Here is a 13,093-nt window from a genome sequence, read left to right on the forward strand (position 1 = left end):
ATCGTAGGTATATTGTATATTGTAATTGACTTATATAATTTGCATGAAAATTCCATACGAAGTGGAGTAATCGCAGTATTCTCTGTCTAAGTATATTAATTCGGGAACGTTAGTAAAAACCTATACGAACAAGACGTATTCAGGCGCAACCAGTAACCCTTTTGTACTGTTTCAGTTAGAGGCGTAGGAATTGAGAATAAACTGCATGTTATTAAAACATCGTTAATTTTCCTACAATGGCATCTTTGTAAAACTGTGCTTGTTTTTTCTTGCCTTGCTTGCTTTTTTGTCATAATGAGGTCCTCATTCTACCTTTAGATTAGGCCTGAAGCAAAATGACAAAAAATGTACAGCTGTTTGCGTATGCAAGAAAAAGTTTCACAAAGTCCTAATAGGCGCTTTTTCTAGCACTAAAGATCTATTACGGTAGTATATTCATACGATCAGATGTAACTTAGTAAGCATTGGGTATGACATACCTGAATTACGTAATAAAAATAAAAAATAATATCATCAAATTGTATTAAGTATTTATTCATACATCATTAAATCAAGGCATCCGCGGCCGAAGAACTAAAACATTAAGTTAGTGAAACAATATATTTAGAGTCTTATGAAATAGTTCCGCTAGCAATGCTATGAGGATCTTTAGTAAAATAACATTATGTGACCATAAACGACACAAAAATACATACGAGTTCCCGCGATCCAATCTCATGTCGTCTCAGTGAAAAATTATAAAGCTGTTAGACAGAAATGAAATTAAAAGTGGAAACAGAATACTGCTATTAAAGTAGACCAGCTATATTTTATTGTGATAAATAAAGTAAGTATGAATATCATTAAAAATATTCATTTCTAACTGCATTCATACTTTGTTCGCAATGCGTATTCCCTGCGTCAACCACATGATAGTTAACAAAAAGATAAGACACGCCATAAATCATAGCAATATTTCTTTGTAGCTTTTCGCTATTCGGCAGAACAGCTAGAAAATATTGACATGACGACTAGAAGTGCCTTGCCAGTGCATTTACTATATCAAAGCAGTTCTAAAATAAAATACAATAAAATGCTATATGGTTTTGCCGAAAACCACAGTAAGCTTACGGTTGTTAAGAGTACATACCGCATTTATGGAAAACAGTATCAGCAAAAAAGATGTTAAGGTGCCGGCAAACTAAATGACTGTAAAGCTAAGGACCGGTCAAATAAACCGGTTAAGTGAATTCAGATTTGTAATTTAAGGCTGATCGATACCATTGATGATTTCGCCATTTTAAAGAGTTGTACTTATAAAGTAGTTTCACTGATGGATGACACAGTTTTGATGCTCCATTATATGTTAAGTTTGATAAAAACATACATTATTTTCTATTTATTGATCATTATGATGAGTGTCTTACTAGTCAGCATCAGTTAAAATCAAGGTATTCATTGTTAGAATCTGTGCAAGCCGGTAAAATTTACTTTCAATGGTCTTTGTAATTTTGTAGATAGGAGAACATTTCACAATAGCACATCCTATCCTAGCATGAGAGCCGGTTTACCAACCAACTAAGCACCAGTCCCTCAGTTTGCCGACACCATTGTGTTGTATTTAGCAGGGACGGTGGTCGGGGCCGCGACGCCTCGGAGCTGACTTCAGAATGTTGTCGACTCGCAGAATCATCTCTGCGGCTTCGGCAGCGGACACGAGCACTTGCCGCTTCACAACGTACGACTCGATAATGCCGAGTTTCTTCATGTCACCAATGACTCCGTTGTTCATGTCTACGGAGGAAAGGGATGTCAGATTGTCAGGGAAGTTAGGGAACCGACCATACAAATGGAAAATGTACAACTCGAAATTATACATCAAATGAATCTTGTCCCATGCCAAAATTGACAAATTCGATATACGCCGAAAAAAACGACCACTTGTATTTAAATAAATAAATAAATAATAATAATAAATATCACGGGACAATTCACACCAATTGACCTAGTCCCAAAGTAAGCTTAGCAAAGCTTGTGTTATGGGTACTAAGCAACGGATAAATATAATATATATAGATAGATACATACTTAAATACATAATAAACACCCAAGACCCGAGAACAAACATTCGTATTTTTCATACAAATATCTGCCCCGACACGGGAATCGAACCCGGGACCTCAAGCTTCGTAGTCAGGTTCTCTAACCACTAGGCCATTTATCATCACGAATTGTAAATATGTTTCACCCGAAATCATTTGTTTTGGGTCTGCATGTTAAGTTATTACTACTTGATTTAGACAACATTTATTTATTGCTTATTTCATTTTGCTCATAATTTATAATGGACAATATACCATTTGGGTTTAGTTAATTTCACCAAAAATAAATTTGGTTGTATATATTTTTCAGCGCAATTAGTTACATTTTGACAAAATTCACTTTGGATGGTATTCATTTTGGTCTAAATTCAAAATGGTCAATTAAAGTGGACGATTTTCCATTTGCACCGAATGACAGTAAATCGCTCTATGCTGTCGTTTCGTCGTTGTTATAGACGTGTGAACTAAGTTGAAGATAAATTTAATCAATGGATGTTGAAACAGGGGGTTACTCTTCAAACAGTGGACTGGTGTCCTAAAAAATATAATTAGTTAAATTATCAGAAAAGATTGGAGATAGACATTTTTTTCTGTTTACTAAACAAATAATATGAAGATATTAACGACATTGCAAACATTTTTCTTACAAAGTGTACCACCGATGTATCGTACCGTCCCTCTCACTCTCGCATTAAATAATATAAGCGTCAGCGGGACGGCAAGATACGAACTTCGAATTTTGGACTTCGTAATATAGAGCCTGAATTACGAGACAGAATAACATACACTAAAAAGTTGATTGACCCATGACGTTTAATTTAATTCTGTTGTCAATTATTTGTCAAGGTACCGCCGGCAAACATACCGAGTCCCATGGTGCTCTCTCCCTGGGCGTGGCTGGCGCGCAGCCGGGCGATGAGGTCGGCGCTGTCGTAGCCGGCGTTGTCGGCGACGGCGGCGGGCAGCCGGCGCAGCGCGACCGCGAACGCCTCCACCGCCGCCGCTTCCTTGCCGGCCGTGCGCGCCGCCGCCCGGGACGCGGCTTCCGCCATCAGCATCTCGCTTGCGCCTATTAACGAGATTATTTTACACCATCTACACCAGAGGTTCCCAGAGTGGTCCAGGGGGTCCACTGGAGACCAGACTGGGGTCCACGTTGGCGTGGGAAAAAATGGAGGTTTTGGGAATATAGTTGAAATGTCTACATGTGTGCAGGGGTCTACCGAGTTCGTTCAAGGCAGATGTTGAAGCAAAGGTTTAAAACATATTTATTGGATTGCCAGAAGCATCAGGTCAATGCTTAATACCCGGTATCGTCGGTTCTATTTGACAACCAGGCTGCGAAAATCTTTGAATTTGATTGCATTAGGTACCTGTACTCAAAGAATATCTGTTATGTTTGTTATTTAAACCATATATTATATATTATAGTACTTAGAGTAAAAATTGTATGTGACTCCTACTGGTTCCGAAAGAATGTGAGCGCTGTGACAGTATGTGACTGAGTGCGTCAACTCCTACTGGTTCCGACAGAATGTCAGCGCTGTGACAGCAATGTAGCAGACAACTTAATTTACACCGTGTCCAATAAGCTTACTTACAGTTTAGATTCTTGATAAAACAAATGTATGAATAGTTAATATAATAAAAACTATATTTTATTAATGCCATACGCATATACATTATTTACAATAAATGTTTCAGGATAACTCCACCTTTAACTTTTTTACCAGCTTCAAACGTTTCTCGAATGAATCAGACGCGGCACGCACAGCTTCCATTGGCATTTCGTTCCAAATGTGCTTGATAACCTTTTTGAAATGATCCAGGTTTGCGATTATATAATTATGTAGTTTTGAAAGCATTATACTGCCCTTCTAGCATAGTTAAATAAACAAACTTGACAAGTGAGATTGTCGCGACACATAAGAGAGACATCAAAAACCTCCACATGTTTAACTTTCTTTTGCTAAATGTGTGCATTAAAAACGGATTATTTATGGACTTTGAATAAACATCATCAATGAATGGCCTTTAAGCTATTTTATGCTAACAATTAATTATCTTAACTTTTGACTATCTTTTAAACAGTGAGAGTAAGGCCACTAGTGTCTTGGAAAAATTAACTTCATTTGGCCTGTAGATTGTCCCCTTAAAGTTAACGGAAATCAAAAATAGCACTGTGTAGATTAGCTGTAATATACACATTTCTAATTTACTGTTTTGCTATCTAATAGTAAGAGAGAGAATAAATACATACTAATCAGGAAATAAAGGCCGCTTGAGTTTCATTTGATTTCATTGAGGCACGCACTGTTCACCCGTTTGGTCATCCGAACATGTTTAGTGTGAGAACGACACAAACGAACTTTTCGAATGTAATTTGGTGAAAGTAAAATGTACACTACCTACATGCATTGCGATTTTTGTAGTGTTTCCTCCACCTGAGTGTGAGATTATCTTATTTTTGTTACAGCGAATGATCCAATCGGCGCACAAAACGACTGCGCATGCTTGCGAGGCTACCTCAGGTTGAGTGGGTCAAAGGCTTTGACAGTACAGTGCAGATCTCACCTCCGCCATGGATGACTTTGGGCTCCCGCACGGTGGCGGCGAGCACGCAAAGCGCGTCGTGCAGCGAGCGCTCCGCTTCGTCGATGACCTGCTGCGTGGCGCCGCGGATGACCACAGTACACGCCGCGCCCAGCTCCACGCCCGAGAAGCGGATCAGGCACTCGTCGCCGATCAACACCTGGGAAGAAGCAACCAGTCATAACATAACCTAACCTAAAAAACTTAGAGCCCGCCCGTTCCCACTTGTCGGGTGTCGGATCTGTTTCGTGTCGGAGATGTCAGTCATTTATAAAAATCGTGTCGGGCAAAAGTGAATAGCTTCATATAAAATGTTCTGCCACTGGAACATCCGATTAAAATCCGGGCCCAACATCCCACAAAAAAAATTTAACCAACTACAAAAAACTATGAAAATAATTTTCTGCCAGTCTGAAGTCGGTCGGTGCCTCAGCACGAGCCAATAGGAGTGATTGAAGCCCAATATAAAGTGCGTAGGTGAGGTAGATGACTATAGGTCCACTCCTGTTGGCTCGTGCTGAGGCACCGAGCGACTTAAGACTGGTAGAAAATTGAAGAATTTGAAGAGTTCCCTCGATTTCCTGAAGATCCAATTATCAGATCCTGATTTCGTGCTTATGGGAGCTAATTGAAGAAATTCCTAGACGAACGCAAAAAAAAAAATTCAAATCGGTTCATAAGATGGAGCTCTGAGGTAACAAACATAAAAAAAAATACAACCAAATAGATAACCTCCTCTTAGAATTTGTAACAGTTTTGAGGCAATTCTTTCAAGGCTCGTGTCCTAAGCATGCTAATAGCAGTAACATTGCAAACATTTTTCTAAAAAAACACTGATGTCTTCTAAGTTACAGGACAGAATAACATACACTAACTAAATAGTTGATTGACCCTCATAGTTCAATATTTTAAAAACGGCTGAACCGATTTTAAAGAAAAATAGCTAAGAACCACCACAAAGAAACTTGCTTTCATCTAAAAAAACCCGCATCAGTCCATCCGTTCTATGATGCCACAAACAGACAGGCGTAATCTTATAATACCTCTCTTTTTGCGTTGGAGGTTGAAAATCATGTTTCTTGTGTAAATACCATATATACAGTAACATAATAACAACTACTTGTAATTTAGGCGCGGCCAAATTACGACTTGTCATGTCATATCCAAATGCCCAAAACGCTAATTCAAGGGCTCCAGCCAGTGCCCGAAGAGACTCGGCCAATAAAAATAAACAGATAAGTGATATCTTTAATCAGGTAAACATACATACAATCATCTCTTTTTATACGGCGCAGCGGTAGCACACCTCTCACTACGAGTACCAACGACATCGCCAGAGTTACAGGTAAATAGCAGATACAGGTGACAAGTTATTGTTCATGATGGCAATCTATGAAGGACGCCCTTGTTCAATGGTGTATGTTATCTTTCTAATGATTGATTCTTTAGTCTTAGCACTGACCTGTTCGATAAGCTTGCAGTGTCCAAGCTTGACCTTATCTGGGGAGTCGAATGTGGACACTATCTCGCCACCAGTGACAAGCGCGAGCCGCTCAATGCCGTCGAAATCTGCGTGCTCGATCGCCATCACACCAGCATCCGCAAACAGTTGCTCCGGGTAGTTGTAGATCAGTTGCCTGACATATCCAAAATTGTTAACTCCTCAGCCTTTTGAACGCCACAGCCGGCAACACACGACAAAAAAAAAACTGGCTGAAAATCGTGCCATAGGCGCCACGAAATGCCAAAGTGGTGCCTATGGCACGATTTTCATTCAGCTGTCGTGTGTTGCCGACTGTGGCGTTCAAAAGGTTACAGCTGTTGTGGCCACTAATGTTGTGCTAAAAGTTACTCTTAGTGGGGTTTCATGTCTTGGAATTATTGGTTAATGGTGCTAACCATTAACACAAATACACCTCTAATAAAAATCTTTATTTTTAAAAGCAGAAAACTTAAGAAAACTGGTGAAGCACTAGGCTGGGCCCCCATGTCTACCACGTCTACAGCCACTCTTTGGAGAAGTAGGTAATCCTTTATACTAGTTCAGGGATGCACAGACCATGGCCTGCTATAGATGTATGTACAACCCATCCGCAACCTAATAGAAATAGCGAAAATCTCGCAAAATTATGATAATTTCAGTTGATTTTATTTGGTGCGGTCTGCCTTAAGCTCATAATCTGTCCAAGTGGCCCCTGGTCTGTGCATTTATATACTAGTTACGAAACTGGCTTTCATATAATAAATAAATTACCTGTTAATGAAGACATTGCATTTGTGACCTAGGATCTTGTTGACCTTGTCCTTCATCTTTTCCTTTTCAGCAACTTCTAGCTCTGCTATTTTGGCCATTGAGTCCACTTTGATAGTTGAACCAAACACTTTAATTTTGTCTGTGTCCATAGGTGTATTGGCAATCAAGATGTTGGCATTCTCAAGTCGTTTAGGTTGATGCACTCCCACCTGTACAATCATTAATCCAATTTAAGTTATGTCAGACATCTTTTACTGTAGTTAATACAAAAATTATTTGATGCTCTTTTATAGAAATTCTGGGCATTTCTAACCTGTTTCTGCCATTTTTAAATCAATGGTAATGGTGGGTAACTAACCTTCTTATTTAGCAGGAATCCTTCATCAAGGAATGACTCCTCCAGGAGTCCACCAGAGATTTTTATAATCTGAATAGCTTTCAGGTTGCCAGAACCCTTAAGTCGAAGCACTGCATCCACAGCTAACTTGGTAAAATGTCTATAAATCAAAAAAAGGTCAATCAATACAATACACTCTTTTCTGTGCCTCACTTGAAAACACAATACAGGAAAACAAATACTTCGAAAAGATGTATATGGTAAGCAATAGACAGCCTTTTACAACAGGAGGTTTTTACAACAGTAAGGAATTGATTAAGCAGTTTCAATATTTATTTATATCATAAATTCTGTCACAGATGAAAATCTCATTAATAACAGCAGGTTTGCAGGTGGTAGGACCTTGTGCAAGGTCCGCCCGGATTGCTACCACCATCTTGCTCACTAATCCTGCTGTGAAATAGCAGTGCTTGCACTGTTGTGTTTCGGTGTGGAGAATAAGACAGCCGCTGAAATTACTGGCACTTGAGGAGGTATCCCATCTTAGACCTCTAGATTGGCAACGCATCTGCAATCCCCCTGGTGTTACAGGTGTCTATGGGCGGTGGTGATCTTTTACCATCAAGAGACCCACTTGCTCGTTTGCCATCCAGCCAAATAAAAAAAAATAACATGGACATGTATATTTATTACAAAATCGGCATGTCAGCAGTTACGCCCGCTGTACCAGAATGGATTTAATATAGTCACACAACTTGGGAGAGATTTAGACATCACAACAAAGATTTGTTTACAAGTTTATGTGAAACTTACTCTTTGTGATTAGAGAGAATCTTAGAGCTTAATGTAGTACGAGCAATATTCTCCAAGTCTGTACGGAGAGCCGCATCATTCAAGTTCTTCTCATGATCAAAGCTAGCATCAGAGAGAGCCTGTTTAGCAGCATCCACAGCAATACGCCAACCAGCTATGATCGTCTGAGGGTGCAGCTTTTGTTCTATCAGCTTCTCAGCTTCACGCAGCAGTTCAGCAGCTAAAATTTTAATGATTAACTACATTAAAAAAGTTATTTTAAAATCATTACACATTTTAGAATTACAATAATGACTACTTTAAATTTTTTATTGTTAGATTAGTATTTAAATTTAATACTTAACCAATAATGCTTATATCATGTGCATTTTCTTTACTCTTTGTTGCTCTGAATAAAAACATTTCTATTTGTTTAACACATTCATTGCCACCTGACTTGACTTGACTGACCACAGGTGCCACCGATGCACATGTGCGTTCAAATTGTTTGAAGTTCCAAAAACGCATATATATGCGTAGGTGGCAGTGAATGCATTAAAGGACCTAAATAGTGAAAAGATTATGGTTTTACCCAATAGTAAGCCAATGTTGGATAATTTGAGTGTTAAGGGACAGTTTAGATCATTACTTACCTAAAACGGTTACAGATGTGGTACCATCACCTACTTCTTCATCTTGCACTTTTGACATATCAACTAAAATTTTTGCAGCTGGGTTGTCAACACCAATAGACTTTAGAATAGTAGCACCATCATTTGTGACTTCAACCTGAAATTGATAAATAATAGTTTTAAGACTACTATACTATTTATTCACCATAAAAATAAGGTTAGGTTGTATTTAGTAAACATTTCAGTGTAAGAAAACAATTCATACACAATTTGCTGCAGTAAATAAATTATGCTATGAACACAAACCTGTCCAGAATTTCTTCCCATTGAGACCAAGATTTTATCCATTCCTTTAGGTCCCAATGTACTCTTCACCAAATCCCCGATTGCAATGGCTCCGATGAAGCTGGACATACGAGCCACTTCGGCTTTCTCCTCCTCAGCTTCATTCTTCAATATTCTGATAGGATTTAAGGATACCTGAAATAATTCAGAACATTTTTTTAGTTCTAAAAGCACACGTGCGACAGAGCAGCGGTTACAAGTTAGGTTGATTCTGGCTTTATGTGAAAATTTTAATGTTCCGGATAAGGATTCTAGGCTACGAAATCAGTAAAAATTTCCATTTTCACTCACCATTTTGTTACTTTTTTGTGGTACGGCTGATAGAATCACTTTATTTCACCGGCTTTGTGTAATTTACTCGTGATTCACTTTTCTTTGGTCAGGAGAGGAAACAGATACGATACGAAAGGATAAATCAATTGTCAGTAAAGGAATGAGTAGTGTGAATGAATGATAAAAATTATAAAAAAATGCTGTAGCAGCCATAGACTATTTTTTTGTGCTAAGAACACAAATTTGCCCAATGTCTGCCAATAAATCTGCCCTTTGAGTATTTATCTAGAATATGTCTATATATAAATACTCAAAGAATCTGCCTGAGCAAATCTTTTTAATACATTCGGTGAAGGTTGATAAATTACCTAGAAATTTTGCAAAATAGCTTCGTTAGTTCCGCTTTCCGCCACGGCCTTTAGTAGAAGAATGAAAAACTGTGAAAACCACAAACAGAGATTTTTTAAGTATAACAACATTATATTTACGTTGAAAACTAATTTTGCAGCCAAAATAAACCCTTTTGTTGTACTACCTTTTTTTTTGCTTTTTCCTAATACATCTCTGTCAAACAATTATTCTGACTGACGAGGTAATAAAATAGTTTCGACGTTTTTTTTCATGTCTTGAATATCTTTGAGTTTGTCACGGTCACTATCTAATCTACACCTAGATAATGACGTCACCGGACACCGACTTGTCATTCCATTCATTCAATGTTCATGAAAAAATATTCCGTTTCCACTCGGCTACGCCATATTTTTATTGTGCCTAATTAGAAACTTTTGGTTTCCTGTTATTTTACTGGGTGAAGCGTATAAGTTTTGTGCAGCTTGAAAATGGAAGACCAAGGCGGAAGTTCTGCTCCTAGAGTAAGCGACAAGAAGTTGGCTCAAACTCAGGCTAAAGTTGATGAAGTTGTTGGTATTATGCGTGTCAATGTCGAGAAAGTTTTGGAGAGGGATCAGAAGTTATCAGAACTGGATAACCGCGCTGATGCTCTGCAGCACGGGGCAGCACAATTCGAGCAACAGGCGGGTAAGCTCAAAAGGAAATACTGGTGGCAAAACTTGAAAATGATGCTTATAATTGGTGCAATTGGAGCTGTCCTGCTTATCATTATCATTGTCTGGGCGACATCCGGCTCTGGAAACTCTAATGCTAACTCAGCACCTGCGCCCGCGCCCGTTACCCCGGCACCTGACTCTGGACGATAATCAACATGAACTTAGATCACCATCATTGATTTACCAAGGATATAATAAACTTGTAAAACAATTCAGACCAAAATAGACTGAATTCTGTGAGAGCCTTATATTTTGTATTACATTTACTGTTTGTAGGGAAAACCATTCAAATTAGACCTATTTGAATGTTTAAAACCAATATCCCCATAGGTACTGGTTGTTGAATTGTGCAGTTAAAAACTTCTGTAACAACAATTTCTATGCCAATTTTACTACAGGAGAAATACTTTTAAACCAGCATGATTAATGCAGATTAAGCTACTTTAAGAATAGCAAATAGATAAATGTGTATGACATGTATACTGGCCATGTTTTCATGTCTTTGTTTACACATTATGGTAAAATTTTTATCTACCACTTTTATTGAGAAATACTTAAATATAAAAGCTATTTTTGAAATGTTAATGTTACAAAAATATTATACTTCATGTGGCTTATATAAACTATTTGTAATTTTATAAAAAAAAACAAGCGGCCAACTTATATTGTACAGATTTTCCTAAGTGACTAAAGGCTATTTAGGCTGGAGAAAGAATAAATGAGCTCCATCAAGCTTCATAGTATGAGACCCATGTGCATACCATCATCCAACTCCTACATATTTTATGATGAGATTAAATAAAATTATAGAAGCTATCACTTCAATTTCATATCATGGAAGCTTGTGAAATATTTTTCACTTACCCAAATAGCATATCTTTAACAGTAGTTTTAAATTGATGTAATACAGAGCTTATTTATGAATCAGGTAATGCAGAACTGATAGTCGTACAAACATAAAAAGCCCACACCCATTGCCTGGTTATTAACAAGGGGAAAAAACAATGTGTTGCACAAAAATATGTGGTTTTATAATTCTTATGAGACCGCACAACTTGCATCAAATTAACTAACATTAATAGCACAAAATGTGTTAGATTACTAGGCTTTTTTGTTATATTAATTGTAACTAAAACTACATAATCATTATTATTACTATATCTGGTGTTTATTATAATGGTAATGGTAATGGGTCATAAAATGTTAAGTTTTCTTTACAAGTTATTGATATTTCTGATGCATTTTTATGATTGGATGTTATAGGGTGGGACCAACAGCAAATCTTTGTGTTAAAATAAAATACAGTGCCTAAAAATCTGTTGTGTCTTTCCATCAAATGGATTGCATTAACAGTAAATGCTGATGTTATATTCCTATTTGTATTGCTACTTATATTGTAATTGTTAAGATATAATAAATGTATGTATTCTTCAATTTTGTGTGATTCATGCTTATCTGTGTTCATGAGTTAGTATTTAAGTATCTTTTGTCTGACTTTATCAGCCTCTCTAGATCTAGATAAGTATTGGTTGTGATTCATAAACTTTATTCATTTTCACTTTCTGTGAGCCATTCCTACTATACTATGGTATGTTTTGGTTACACATGGGGCCCTAGTCTTTCAGTTTTAATAACATTTTGGGATGATAGAAATTAGGAAGGTTACAGATGGGATCAGCTATTTTGAATTTGTCCATTGTCCATAGCATAAAAAATGAGAATATTAAAATATAATTGGTATACATAAGTCACATAGCTAGGAACAGGAAATACATTTTGCTTTACATACTTAGTTAGATTTATCAGGAACAATATTTGGCTATTGCGAAATATGTGAGTCACTTAGCATTTAGGTATTATAGCATGCTGACTACTTATCATTTAGTAAATGGGCTAGTTCGTTTCCTAAGAATTAGTCCTTCATCGTTACTAAAATGTAATTAGTCCGATAGATTATCAGAAAATATCACATTTTTTTTCTTTTGTGAACTGTACAAAAATGATGGAGATATAGCCAATTAAAGTTCCGCTTGACGTCACGCCGTGCGACACTTTTAGGCCGCGGCCACATGAAATCGCTCGACGCTCGTGTTCAGTGTCAAATCTAGTCACGTGACATATAGCGATAAAGCTGAAAATGTTGAGCTTTATCCTACGAACAAATATCAGGAAGCGTAACTGCGTTATAAAGATAGAAACTGTGTACTGCGCGAATGCGTGTCATTTAATTTTGACTGACATTTGTTTTGCAAAATAGTGAGCTCACGTCAAATTTTCATATTTTTGATTGTAAACAGCTCTAATGTATCATGCCAACGTGTGTTATAAAATGGTGCGGGAGCAATGCAAAATTAAAACGTCCAGGGATCACTTTCCAATCGTAAGTAGTCTCAAAATTATATTTAATCTTAAAAAATGTTCAAGTACATGTCAAAATACATTATCGTTGAAGATGGTCAGTATTAATTTATTATGCAAAATCAAGTCTGTGGTATATGGCTCACATAATGTAAATGACAGTTTGCTCACCCCTCTTCATACTTTCTTCTTTCCTGTATCGCCCAAACAATAGGTACCAACATTCTTTATTTTTCTGACAGCTAAACTCAAATAAACCACCATTATTTAAAGTTTTTCGTTGATTTTTGTCATAATTTTTTTTTCATGACAGTGAATAATATAAGATGCAATAGTTAATGTCAAATTCTCGTCACCTTTTA

At 37.2% G+C, this 13,093-nt stretch overlaps 2 protein-coding genes across 2 annotated transcripts; one reads left to right on the plus strand and one right to left on the minus strand.

Annotated features, from left to right (window-relative positions):
• Nucleotides 1-513: 513 nt before the first annotated feature.
• Nucleotides 514-9,471, minus strand: CCT2 (chaperonin containing TCP1 subunit 2). The gene is made up of 10 exons (XM_074108534.1): nt 9,325-9,471; nt 8,995-9,168; nt 8,710-8,845; nt 8,078-8,297; nt 7,286-7,424; nt 6,928-7,136; nt 6,136-6,310; nt 4,656-4,833; nt 2,947-3,150; nt 514-1,773 (listed from the first exon to the last, which is right to left on the minus strand). Exons 1-10 carry the CDS (start codon nt 9,325-9,327, stop codon nt 1,601-1,603), a joined length of 1,611 nt encoding a protein of 536 aa, XP_073964635.1. The 5' UTR covers nt 9,328-9,471; the 3' UTR covers nt 514-1,600.
• A 516-nt stretch (nt 9,472-9,987) lies between these two features.
• LOC141443316 (vesicle-associated membrane protein 3-like) lies at nt 9,988-11,807 on the plus strand. The gene has a single exon (XM_074108555.1). It carries the CDS (start codon nt 10,146-10,148, stop codon nt 10,521-10,523), a length of 378 nt encoding a protein of 125 aa, XP_073964656.1. The 5' UTR covers nt 9,988-10,145; the 3' UTR covers nt 10,524-11,807.
• Nucleotides 11,808-13,093: the final 1,286 nt, after the last annotated feature.

The sequence above is a fragment of the Choristoneura fumiferana genome, chromosome 2 (genome assembly GCF_025370935.1).
Source record: "Choristoneura fumiferana chromosome 2, NRCan_CFum_1, whole genome shotgun sequence".
Classification (NCBI taxonomy): Eukaryota; Metazoa; Arthropoda; class Insecta; order Lepidoptera; family Tortricidae; genus Choristoneura; species Choristoneura fumiferana.

What these genes read in the sequence shown, in the direction of transcription:
- LOC141443316 (XM_074108555.1), top strand. Translation starts at nt 10,146, where the DNA reads ATGGAAGACCAAGGCGGAAGTTCTGCTCCTAGAGTAAGCGACAAGAAG.
- CCT2 (XM_074108534.1), bottom strand. An exon ending in TGGGAAGAAATTCTGGACAG is followed by an intron (nt 8,846 to 8,994) that starts GTTTGTGTTCAT and finishes TATCAATTTCAG; the next exon opens with GTTGAAGTCACAAATGATGG. An exon ending in ACTGCAAGCTTATCGAACAG is followed by an intron (nt 4,834 to 6,135) that starts GTCAGTGCTAAG and finishes GCTTCTTCCCAG; the next exon opens with GTGTTGATCGGCGACGAGTG.